Raw genomic sequence first — 11,762 nt, forward strand, 5'->3', positions numbered from 1 at the left:
ACAGCCCACAGAGGATGGAGCTGGGCTGGACCTTAAGAGCTGTCAAGATGACAACGTGTGTATGGGTTGTCCCTGGGGGTGGGCAGTCCCCGAGAGCGCTGCAAGCTGGCCCAGTCCGCACAGTTCTCCCAGCAGCTTGCGGGGACAGTGAGGACAGGGGCAATGCAGGGATCCTTTAGCCAGACTCAGCCCCGGGCCCGGGGGGGATGGGAGGGGGACACTGGGTAGCAGCCAGATTCGAGGCCACACCTTAAGTCCATGCCTGACTCATCATAGCCTGAGCACCTAAGGAGGCCTGAAGCTGGAATTCCCCAGCTGGCCTCGCCAGCGTGGCAGCGTCCCGACGCTGAGCGCAGGAGCTGCCAGCAGCGGCCGCATGGCAGTCAAGTGGGGATGATGGCTTTCACCACCAGTGAGTGGGCCGCGCGGCAGGCTCTGGGAGGGCGGGTCCCGGCCCTTAGCTCGTGCATGACCACGCCTCCCATGAAGGGGATTTTTTTATTTTTATTTTTATTTTTTTGACAGGCAGAGTGGACAGTGAGAGAGAGAGAGACAGAGAGAAAGGTCTTCCTTTTGCCGTTGGTTCACCCTCCAATGGCCGCCGCGGCCGGCGCGCTGCGGCCGGCGCACCACGCTGATCCGATGGCAGGAGCCAGGTACTTCTCCTGGTCTCCCATGGGGTGCAGGGCCCAAGGACTTGGGCCATCCTCCACTGCACTCCCTGGCCACAGCAGAGGGCTGGCCTGGAAGAGGGGCAACGGGGACAGAATCCGGCGCCCCGACCGGGACTAGAACCCGGTGTGCCGGCGCCGCAAGGCGGAGGATTAGCCTAGTGAGCCGCGGCGCCGGCCCCATGAAGGGGATTTTTAATGAGCCCTATTGACAGATGAGGAAACTGAGACTCAAAACAGGAAGTTGAGTTTCTGGCCTTTTTAAACCTGTCCACAGGAAGGAACTGAGCTGAGACCCCAAAGTGCAAGAGGCACTACTGTCAGGATGCTGTTTGCGCAAACCCTTCTGTCTCACCCTCCAGAGAGTCCAGCCATCCCCATCCCACCGGGCTGAGGTTGGCGCTGCTTAAACCTTTTCTCTCCCAGCGTCAGCACTGGCATGGGCCTGGGTGGTGCTTCCTGCTGGGGGACCTGGGACTCTGGGCCTTGTGGATGAGCCGGACACCCCCCCAGTCCTCCTGTAGCTTGATGTCCCCTTGCTGCAGGGCCTGCTGGATGGCGTCCGCGAGGGTGTCAAAGGCCAGCTCCACGTTGCAGCAGTTCCTGGCTGAGGTCTCCATGAAGGCCACGCCCAGGGAGGCAGCCAGCTCCTGGGCCTCCTGGGTGGAGACACAGCGGGCGCTCTGCAGGTCACTCTTGTGGCCAATCAGCAGGAAGATAGCCTTGTCGGGGCCCTGAGTGGCCATGACATCCTGGTGCCAGTCTCGGATGTGTTCGAAGGACTTCCTGTTCGTCACATCAAAGACCAGCAGGACACCCACCACGTTCCGGTAAAAGGACCTGGTGATGCACCTGGGGAGGAGCCAGGGGTAAGGTGGGAGGTGTTTATGCCGTCAGGACACCCCCAGAGGCAGACCCCTCCTGGGGTCCACGGAGCCTCACACCCGTCTCACAGCTCAGTCACACTGCCCTGCGCTTCTCTGCCTTGGGGTCTGAGTCTCCCTCAAGACACGGGGTGCCCCCTGGTTAGGAGGCAGCTCCGATTCCTGCTCTCCTGGCGAGGCCTGAGAGCTCTGAGGGCAGCTCCGATTCTCTGCTGGGGCTGGCACACCGCTGCCCATCCTTTGCAGCTGGCACAAACCTCTCCTACCCTGGCATCTCCCGCCTCTGAGGCCATCCATCCACCCTCCAGAGTGCGGTGCACCCAGGTCTGAATGCCCCTCCGGGGCTCTGGGCTTGGATGTCAACCTGGTCTGTGCAGGAACGCAGTTAGAATACAAGCTGAACTCGCAGCAAAAACACTCGAGATCCGTGCATAGTTTTTTCATATTCCAGATTTTTCCCTGAACTTTTTGAAGATGCCTTATATGCATGGATTTGAAATCTTTTGGTACCAAAATAAGCTTCCCTCTCTCTCCATGAACTACCTGAAGTCCCCTCCTATTTGCAGAAAGCATGACCCCGAGGGAGGGAGGGTCTGGCTGGAGCCAGGGATCCCAGCCCCCCAGACCTCTCTGGGACCCCCAAGGCACGCCTCCTCGACCAGCGGCCCCTCCCGCGCTCCCCGCAGGCCCGCACCTGAAGCGCTCATGGCCCGCAGTGTCCCAGAGCTGCAGCTTCACGCGCGGCCCGGCCCGCAGCTGCAGCGCGCGGCGGTAGAAGTCGACGCCCACCGTGGGCTCGGGCTCGGCCTCGGGCTCCGGGGCACCCGGCGCGCCCGCTACGTAGCACCGCAGCAGCGAGGTCTTGCCCACCGCCGCGTCCCCCAGCAGCGCGATCCGAAACTGATAGCGGCAGCCCTCGGCCTCCATGCCCGCGACTGGGGCGCCCGCCGCGCCCGGGGCTACTTGTCCGGCCCCGCCCCGCCCCCCGGCACGCGCTGGCCCCGAAGGCCGGCTCCGCCCCGCTCCCGCACTAAGCTCGGGTCACCGGGCGGCTGGGTTGCACTGGGGTAGGGATAAGGGAACCGGATCCCGAGGGTGCTGGGGGCCGGGGTGGGGGAAGCGGGGCACAACCTGGGCAAGACCCCGCCTCAGTTTTCTCCTCCGTGAAATGGCAGTGCTAACAAACCCTCTTTCACGGGTTAAAGGGACTAAGCTAAGGGCGACTAAGGGGGAGCATTAACCAAGGAGCAAGGCTTAAGACACTACCAGAGTGCGGAGTGATTCCTGTCACCAGGCGCCCGCCCTGCTGGGGATTTGGGGACAGCACTCTGCCAAGTGGGTGGCTTTACAGATCCTCCTTCCCCTCCCCAGCGCCGCGCTAGCCCTGACCTGGGGCCCCGGTGCAGTGTCCAGGTTCAGTGGCTCCCACAGCAGCCTCCACGACTGGCCTGCTGGTCACGGGGGCCCCAGGAGGGACTTTGGCCCCAGTGTGGCACATGAAGACAGTGGCAGTTCTAGGGGGAGCACAGTGCTGTGGACAGGACAGCTGACACCAGTGAGGCCTTGGATCGGGCCACCGTCTGCCCACTTTAGAGCTGAGCAGACTTGTCCCAAGTCACACAGCAGAGCTGGGCCTCTCACTTCTCCCTTGGTGCCACCCAAGGGACCCACCAGGCAGGTTCCACGAGAACCAGGACTCTGCCTGCATCCTGCCTGGGTTAGGGGCTAGGCCAGGGCAGGCACAGCTGCTCCCAAGGCCCTCTGCAGCCTTTGCAGTCCTGCCTTGGAGGAAACCGGCCCATGGAGGCTGCATCCTGGCCGCTCCCAGCAGCTGCAGCTGCGGTGTCTGGGTGGGCTCCATTATCACCTCCCTCCCCTCAGCAGTATCAGTGCCACCGCACCCTTGGAGGCCGCGGGCAATGACGGCTCAGCTTGGTCCCTGCCACCCTGAGAGGGCCCTGCATGGAATTCCTTGGCCCCTGGCTTGGTCCAACCCTGGCTGTGTGGCCAGTTGGGGAGTGAACCAGTGGCTGGCTGGATCACGCTCTCTCCTTTTTTTTTTTTTTTTTTTTTTAAAAGAAGGAGGTGTTGGGATGGGAGAGGGTCCCTGGCAGCTCTGCTCAGCCCAGGAGACCCTGGCCCACTGATTCCTCCATCAGAATGTTCTCCCGGCTCGCTCTGTTCATGGTTTTTTTTTTTTTTTTTTTTTTTTTTTTTTTTTTTTTTCCCATCTGGGCTCCACAGATGCCCTCAGCAGCTGCTCTCGGCCACCAGAAGGCGGGCCCTGTGCAGGAATGAGCGTGGGTAAGTGCCACTCATTCATTCATGCAGGCAGCGGAGCCAGACTCAGGGAGCCAGAGTCTGGGCTCCAGGAGCTGATCCCGAAGCCCGGTCTCTAAGGGGCAGTGGGGTCCGGGGAGGGGGGTCAAAGAGAAAGGGCCATGCAGGCAGGGTGCCGGGGCCAAGGCAGACGGCCACAAGCGGCTGCAACTGCAGTGTGAACTCGCCCTGTAAGCCTTTGGTCAGCCCACGCGGGCCGTGCTGTGTCAGCAGGAGACTCGGGGAACTTCCTCCCCGCCCTACATGGCCCTGCTGTGGCTGGGGTCATGTGTCTGCCCGACTGCACCTGGCACCCCGGCCCAGCGCTCAGCTGACCTCCGCCACAGATTCACAGAGTGACCCTAGGCAAGTGGCTTTCCTCTCGCGAGCCCTGCCTCTGTCTGCTCAGTGCGCGAAGCCCGCTGCTCACCTCGTAGAGCAGGGTGGGGACGGCTGTGCGCATGCGCATCAGAGGATCTGGGCTGTGGCTCCAAGTGCCACCGACTTGATTGACTTAGTGATTACTTCAACAAGCGCTACCCATCTTTTATATATTTTTTTAAAAGATTTATTTACTTGAAAGAGTTACAAAGCGAAGGAGAGGCAGTGCCAGCATTCCCTATGAGTGTCGCAGGTGCTTCACTTTCCTATCCAGCTCTCTGCTAATTACCTGGGAAAGCAGTGGAAGCTAGCTCAATCCTTGAGCCCCTATGATCACGTGGGAGACCCGGAAGCAGCTCCTGGTTCCTGGCTTCAGATTGGTCTGGCTCTAGCCATCGTGGCCATTTGGGGGATGAACCACAGGATGGAAGACCTCTCTCTCTCTCTCTCTCCCTCTCTCTGTCTATAACTCTGCCTCTCAAATAAATAAATAAATCTTAAAAAAAAAAAAAAAAGAGTGATGGAAAGAGAAAGAGAGAGAGATCGCCCAGCACCTGGTTCACTCCCCAGATGGCCGCAATGGCTGGGGCTGGGCCAGGCCAAAGCCAGGAGCCAGGAGCTCTATCCAGGTCTCTCCCACATGGGTGTAGGGCTCAAGTACTTGGGCCATCTTCCACTGCTTTCCCAGGTGCATTAGAAGGGAGCTGGACTGGGCTGGCGCCGCAGCTCACTAGGTTAATCCTCCACCTTGCAGCGCCGGCACACCGGGTTCTAGTCCTGGTCAGGGCACCAGATTCTGTCCCGGTTGCCCCTCTTCCAGGCCAGCCCTCTGCTGTGGCCAGGGAGTGCAGTGGAGGATGGCCCAGGTGCTTGGGCCCTGCACCCCATGGGAGACCAGGAAAAGCACCTGGCTCCTGCCATCAGATCAGCGCAGTGTGCTGGCCACAGCGCGCCGGCCGCGGCGGCCATTGGAGGGTGAACCAACAGCAAAGGAAGACCTTTCTCTCTGTCTCTCTCTCTCATTGTCCACTCTGCCTGTCAAAAAATAAACATAAAAAATAACTGGACTGGAAATAGAGCAACCGTGACTCAAACCAGTGCTCTGATATGGGATGCTGGTGTCGCAGATGGGGGCTTACCCTGTTGCACCACAACCCCACTTCCCCACTCCCCCGAAAGGTGTTTTGACTTAAGTATACAACCATGAAACCACCACTACAATCAAGACAATGAAATTCTTTTTTAAAAGATTTATTTCATTTATTTGAAAGAGTTACAGAGAGAGGTAGAGACAGAGAGAGGTAGAGGTCTTACATCTGCTGGTTCACTCCCCAGATGGCCGCAACAGCCAGAGCTGTGCTGATCCAAAGCCAGGAGCCAGGAGCTTCTTCCGGATCTCCCACATGGGTGCAGGGGCCCAAGGACTTGGGCCATCTTCTATTGCTTTCCCAGGCCATAACAGAGAGCTGGATCAGAAGAGGAGCAGCCAGGACTAGAACCGGTGCCCATACAGGATGCCGGCACTTCAGGCCAGGGCCCTAACCTATTGTGCCACAATGCCAGCCCCATGAAATTAATTTTATATCTATATACTAGCAATGACCATTTGGAATTTTTGTAATTTTCAATGGACAAAATAACACCATTTACAATAGCATCAAAAGTATGAAAACAGGGTCAGGCGTTGGTGTGGCAGTTATCACTGGGGGCACCCACCTCCACACTGGAGTGCCTGCTTCCGCTTCCTGTCAGCTTCCTGCTAACGCACCGCTGGGACGCAGCAGATGATGGCACAAGTTCTTGGGCCCCTGCTACCCACATGGGAGAGCTGAATATTGAATTCCAGGCTCCTAGGTTTGGTCTGGCCCAGCTCTGGCTATTGTGGGCATTTGGGGAATGAACCAGCAGATGGAAGATCTTTGTCTCCCTTTCAAATAAAATGAATAATAAAAAATACAATTTTTAAATAATATGATAAAAGATATGCCAGGGTTATAAACTGAACATTCAAAACATTGTTGAGAGAAATTAAAGTTCTCAGTAAACAGAGATGGGGCTGGCATTGTCCCGCAGGGGGTTAAGCCACTGCTCACGTCCCGTATCACAGTGCTGGGTTGGGTCCCGACTATTCCACTTTCAATCCAGCTTCCTGTTACTGCACGTGGGAAGGCAGTAGATGATGGCCCAAGGATCTGGGTTCCTGACACCCCATGGGAGATCTGATGGTGTTCCTGGCTCCTGGCTTTGCTTGGCCCAGCTCTGGCTGTTGTGCGGCCATTTGGGGAGTCAATCAATAGATGGACTATTTCTCTCTGCCTTTCAAGTAGCTAAAAAATGAAGAGAAAAAAATTTTTAAATGGAGATCTCATCAGGGCCAGCATTGTGGCATGATGCAACATTCCCTATGAGTGAGGATTTGCAGGGTCTTAGTCCACCCGAATGAGGATGGACTGGGTCCGAAGAAAGGTAAGTGCGCCGCTCGCCCATTCCCCAGCCCCCCCTCCACCCCCATCCCGGGGACAGCCACACGCAGTGGGGAGTCAAGTCAAACAAGCAAGAACTCAGTTTATTGCGCGCGTAGCAAAGCCTTTTAAAGCACAAGACTGCAGGATTACTGGGGCAGGACATAAGGACCAACCAATTACTTAAAAGGTCATTTTACAGGGCGACTTTTTACAGGACCAGCCACATGTCTGTACACCCGTCATCAGTTGTCGTCACCTCCCCTGATGCTGCGCAGGCAATCGGCTTTGGTGGTAGACAACTCTGGATACCACCCACCTTACTTCCTTTGGGTGCCATCTTTGAATTGCCACGTGTGCCTGATTTCCCCCCAGGCGCCATCTTTGAATTGCCTCCTGTGCCTAATTTCCCCACATGGGTTCAAGTCCCGGCTGTCCTACTTCCAATCCGGCTTCCTGCTAATGTGCCTGGGAAAAGCAGCAAAAGGCAGCCCAAGTGCTTGGTCCCTGCCATCCACATGGGAGACCCAGATGGAGTTCCAGGCTCTTGGCTTCGGCCTGGCCCAGGCCCAGCTCTTGTAGCCATTTGAGGGGGTGAGTCAGTGGATGGAAGATCTCTTTTTTCTGTCTTGCTCTTTCTGTAGCTCCCTTTCAGATAAGCAAATAATGAATCTTTATAAAAACGGAGATACCATCCCCAGGGAAGAGAAGGCTCAGTACTGGTAAACACCGACTCAGGGGCAGGTGTTGTGGCGCAGTGGGTTAAGTTGCCACCTGTGACCCTGGAATCCCATATTGGAGCGCTGATACAAGTCCTGGCTGCTCTGCTTCCAATCCAGCTCCCTGCTTGGGAGACCAGGATGGCACTCCTCGCTTTGGCCTAGCCCAGCTTTGGCTGTTGTGGCCATTTGGGGAGTAAATGGAAGAGGAAAGATATTCCAGTAGATGGAAAATTTTTTTCTCTCTGAGTCTCCGTCTGTCACTCTGCTTTTTATTTTTTATTTTATTTAAGAATTTTATTTATTTGAGACCCAGAGTTACAGACAGAGAGAGGGGGAGACAGAAAGGTCTCCCATCTGCTGGTTCACTCCCCAAATGGCCACGGCAGCTGGAGCTGGGCTGACTGGAAGCCAGGAGCTTCTTCTGGGTCTCCCACATAGGTTCCATCTTCCACTGCTTTCCCAGGCCACAGCAGAGAGCTGTATCAGAAGAGGAGCAGCCGGGACTTGAACCAGCGGCCATAAGGGATGCCGGCACCCCAGACAGAGGCTCAACCCCACCACACCACAGCGCCGGCCCAATTCTGCCTTTTAAATAAATAAAATATATCTTAAAAAAAATAGATTTCAGCTGGCGCCGGGGCTCAATAGGCTAATGCTCCGCCTGCGGCGCCGGCACACCGGGTTCTAGCCCCAGTCAGGGCACCGGCTTCTGTCCCGGTCGCTCCACTTCCTGTCCAGCTCTCTGCTGTGGCCAGGGAGTGCAGTGGAGGATGGCCCAAGTGCTTGGGCCCTGCACCCCATGGGAGACCAGGAGAAGCACCTGGCTCCTGGCTTTGGATCAGCACAGTGCGCCGGCTGCGGCTGCCATTGGAGGGTGAACCAACGGCAAAAAGGAAGACCTTTCTCTCTGTCTCTCTCTCTCTCTCACTGTCCACTCTTCCTGTCAAAATAAATAAATAAATAAATAAAATAGATTTCTTTATTTATTTGAAAGGCAGACACACAGAAAGAGGAGAGCCAGTGGTCTCCCACCGCTGGTTCACTCCCCAGATGGCTGCAATAGAGCTGGGCCAGGCCAAAGCCAGGAGCTTCACCCGGTTTCCCACGCGGGCGCAGGCACCCGAGGACGTGGGCCATCTTCTGCTGTCGCAGGCGCACTAGCAGGGAGCTGGATCAGAGACTCGTTTCCTTCCATCAGACGAAACACAGCACGGAGCGGAGGCTGAAGGAGCGCGGTCTCGGGGTTGGGCTCCGTATTCCAGGCTGCACGTTGCCTGCCAGCTCTGTGATCCAGTCCTGTTTTCTCTTCTGTAAGCCGCGTGGGTATAATCATGATACCCACACGCAATGAGATGCCCAGATCACGGTATACAACAGGCGCCCAGCAGAGTCACACAGATGTCAGCGGGAGAGGACACCGCGTCCGGGTCCTGCTCCAGGGTCTCTAGAAGACCTCAGGGGGCCGCCTACCCACGTGCTCGCTGCGCTCTGAACACAGCCTTGTCCCAGCTTCGTAGTCACCCCGGGGCTTGCCCGCTTCAGATAGGTGCCCGGCGCTCCACAGCGGACTAACGCGTCCGCCAGCCCAGGCCAAGCAGCCCCCCTCTGGCGCGGCGCTGCCAGGCACCACTGGACTACAACTCCCAGCGGCCTTGCGCGACGCACTGCGGCCGTCGGGCGCGGCCGTGAGGGGCGGGACTATATAAGCCCCGGCCCGGCGAGGGCCTTTCCTTTTTCCTGGCGTCGCGTGCGTGGCTCGCGTCCTCCGGCCTGTCGCTCTGCGCACGTACTCTCCGAGCTCACTTCTAACGGCTCGCAGTTTCTGGGGCTGCGGTGCAGGGCTGCGGCATGCTGAGTGCGGCCTGGAGAATCCGTGCTTGCCCACCTGGTGGGGCCCGGGTCGCGGAGGCCCTGTCGGCCGCGTGCGCGGTGAGAGGGCCCGGGGCGGCGCCCTTCCCCCGCCTCGGCTGGCGCGGCCCCGGGCTGCGCTCTGCTCAGTGAGTAATGCGGGCGGGCTCGCTAGCACATTCAGGGGAGACCGCGCGGTGCTGTCACGGTGACATCAAAGGCGTCTGCAGGCGGTTGCCTGCTGAGTGGCCTTGGGCAGGTGGCTTGGCCAGAGTTTAAGGGAGGTCACTCTGATCGGCATTACGACAGGGCTTTCGGGGATTCGGGTTTGTCATTTTGAACCCTTTCAGGAGTCTGCGGTCTGTCGCTTTCTACATAGTTAGGCGAATGATCAGTGTGAGCCTTTTGTTTAAGACTAGAGTGCACAGGAGGCCGGCACCCAGGACATGACCGTGGGCCCAGGGGTGGCCTCTGGTGGGTGTCAGTAGGCACTCGGGGTGTGCACGCTCAGGTAGATGGCACCTGGAAAGCAGCTTGGGTTGGAGGCTGCCCTGTGCCCCAGACTGCACCGCGGCCCTTATCGAAGCTGCAGCTGCTTCCACATAGCAGCTGTGGTCAAAAAGGAGCCCAGAGTGACAGTTTTCCCTGACGGTCGCCGTTCTGTTTGCTGTAACCGATCTGCAACATTTCAGGAAAAGACAGTCCTCGGGTTGAGCCGGAGAGCAGGGTTAAAGTGCATCCCACAGGCTGCCAGAGACGCGGGGTCTTGCATGGAGGGGTCAGGGAGGCCTCGGAGCACAGCTGCGGAGCTGGGGGGGGGGGCGGCAGGGGAGTGGACGCTTGTCCTGGGAACATCTATCCAGGGGCGATTCTTTGGATCGCTGCCTCAACACTAGGGCATCAGGGTAAGGACCAAAACTGGACAGGCCAGGAAAAGGGAGCAGGTGGACAGCTGTGTTCTCATCGTAGGTGTGCCACGTGATGCTGGCAGACGTGGGGCGGTGAGGACCCCGGCGGCATCCTCGGGCTGGTAGGTTTCTTGTTTGGGGCTGCTTGCCGGGACAGAACAGCATGTTTCCAAGGGCTGTGGCTGGCTGTGGCCATGGGATCTCCAACTGCATGCGAGAGCAACCTGGAGAGACTTTGACAGCTCAGGTCAGCACCGTACCTGCAGCTGCCACTCAACTTTCCGATAATTTCAGGACCTGCCTGGGGGTGGGGGTTCGTCCTAGTCGGAAGCCCTCACTCACCTTTTTGTTCTGCAGCCTGACCGGGTTTCTGAAGAGCCCAGCTTGCTGGCTTCTGGAGCAGTGCCTTTTTTAGACTAAGGTAAACTTAATGAAGACAATCTGAACCCTCCGGTTCCCTTTCCCATCGGATCAGAACACTGGTCTTGGTGGTCGTACAAGGAGGAAAAGTGATACTGAAGCTGGCCTCACCGTGTTGTAGTCTGATATAGCACTGGGCCAGCGTCAGACAGGGCTGACTTCCTCCTCCCTTGTGGTCTTCAGGGCGAGGGAGGGATTTACTGGAGGCTTGTTCTTTTCTTTAGGTCTACGCTACAGAGGATCTGCAGGGCTGGATGACTACTGAAGGGACACGAAGTCTGCATAGCTCCACGCAGTGGCCAAACTGCAGCCATCACTCAGGTACATGTGAAAGGCTTAGCCCTTTAATAAATAGAGCGTCTTGTGCTTACTTAGCTGAGGGCAAAGAAGTGCCTGTCGTTTGGCCAGGTCTGTTAGATCTGCCCACCCTGAAGGCCATGATCAGGACTGCTCTAAGTAGAATGAAGCAGGGGGAATGGCCCTATACATTGCAAATACACGATGTTGGTTGGATGCATGCTTTGGTAGGACCTCGTCTCCCTCAGCGAAGAGTGGGCAATAGAGGGCAGAAGTCATTTAGCCTAGTTCACATTCTTTAGACTGACTGGTCCAGGATGAATCCTAATCTGAGTGGACATCTTTGGATGAGAAATGCGGATATGGGACTGAGACCAGCTCTTGGGAAGGTGTCTGGTTAGGGTTAAACAGAGCAGGGCTAACACTGGCCTATACTTCTGTTTCAGGAAAACCAACAGAGGGATGAAGTAGGCTGGCATGCAGCCTAAAATTGATGAGGTTTGTGAACCAGAAGACCACGCCTTCGCCATACCCGTGGGACCTCATGCCCCTACCTGGCCACACCTGTGTGCCCATCACCAGTCAAGTTAATTAACCACCTTTGGAAGTGGGTTAAAAGCTTGGGTGTGTCTGTCCTGCCCTGTTTCCTAGCCTCTTGCCAGGAGGGGGCTGTGCCACCCACCCTAGGCTCCCTGGTGCTCTGTATGAACCCCTCTCTCAAATCCTATGCATCTTTTGCACTAAATAAATGCCTAAAATGTACCACACTGCCTCATTTATTTATGCTGGTATTTAGGATTCTCTAAATATTAGGCAAGAACCCTCAGGCTTATTGTTGGGGGTTTATTAA

At 57.1% G+C, this 11,762-nt stretch overlaps 1 protein-coding gene, 1 long non-coding RNA gene and 4 other non-coding genes across 7 annotated transcripts; 5 read left to right on the forward strand and 1 right to left on the reverse strand.

Annotated features, from left to right (window-relative positions):
- Positions 1-485: 485 nt before the first annotated feature.
- Positions 486-2,547, reverse strand: RAB42 (RAB42, member RAS oncogene family). The gene is made up of 2 exons (XM_002716077.6): positions 2,250-2,547; positions 486-1,523 (listed from the first exon to the last, which is right to left on the reverse strand). Exons 1-2 carry the CDS (start codon positions 2,480-2,482, stop codon positions 1,100-1,102), a joined length of 657 nt encoding a protein of 218 aa, XP_002716123.3. The 5' UTR covers positions 2,483-2,547; the 3' UTR covers positions 486-1,099.
- Positions 2,548-9,139: 6,592 nt separating this feature from the next.
- Positions 9,140-11,674, forward strand: LOC103350321 (uncharacterized). 2 transcript variants are annotated; one of them, XR_518327.4, is made up of 5 exons: positions 9,140-9,436; positions 10,257-10,317; positions 10,553-10,616; positions 10,840-10,936; positions 11,359-11,674. It is a non-coding gene; the product is annotated as an uncharacterized LOC103350321 (long non-coding RNA). The 2 variants fall into 2 exon arrangements; XR_016211182.1 differs by having other exon boundaries at positions 9,169-9,436; positions 10,257-10,442.
- Positions 9,857-9,991, forward strand: LOC127493826 (small nucleolar RNA SNORA16B/SNORA16A family). The gene has a single exon (XR_007924364.1). It is a non-coding gene; the product is annotated as a small nucleolar RNA SNORA16B/SNORA16A family (small nucleolar RNA).
- Positions 10,355-10,485, forward strand: LOC127493843 (small nucleolar RNA SNORA44). The gene has a single exon (XR_007924381.1). It is a non-coding gene; the product is annotated as a small nucleolar RNA SNORA44 (small nucleolar RNA).
- Positions 10,641-10,769, forward strand: LOC127493850 (small nucleolar RNA SNORA61). The gene has a single exon (XR_007924388.1). It is a non-coding gene; the product is annotated as a small nucleolar RNA SNORA61 (small nucleolar RNA).
- Positions 11,219-11,292, forward strand: LOC127493870 (small nucleolar RNA SNORD99). Its single transcript, XR_007924407.1, has one exon. It is a non-coding gene; the product is annotated as a small nucleolar RNA SNORD99 (small nucleolar RNA).
- Positions 11,675-11,762: the final 88 nt, after the last annotated feature.

Source organism: Oryctolagus cuniculus, chromosome 7 (genome assembly GCF_051225735.1).
Source record: "Oryctolagus cuniculus isolate XC-2025 breed Fujian yellow rabbit chromosome 7, ASM5122573v1, whole genome shotgun sequence".
Classification (NCBI taxonomy): Eukaryota; Metazoa; Chordata; class Mammalia; order Lagomorpha; family Leporidae; genus Oryctolagus; species Oryctolagus cuniculus.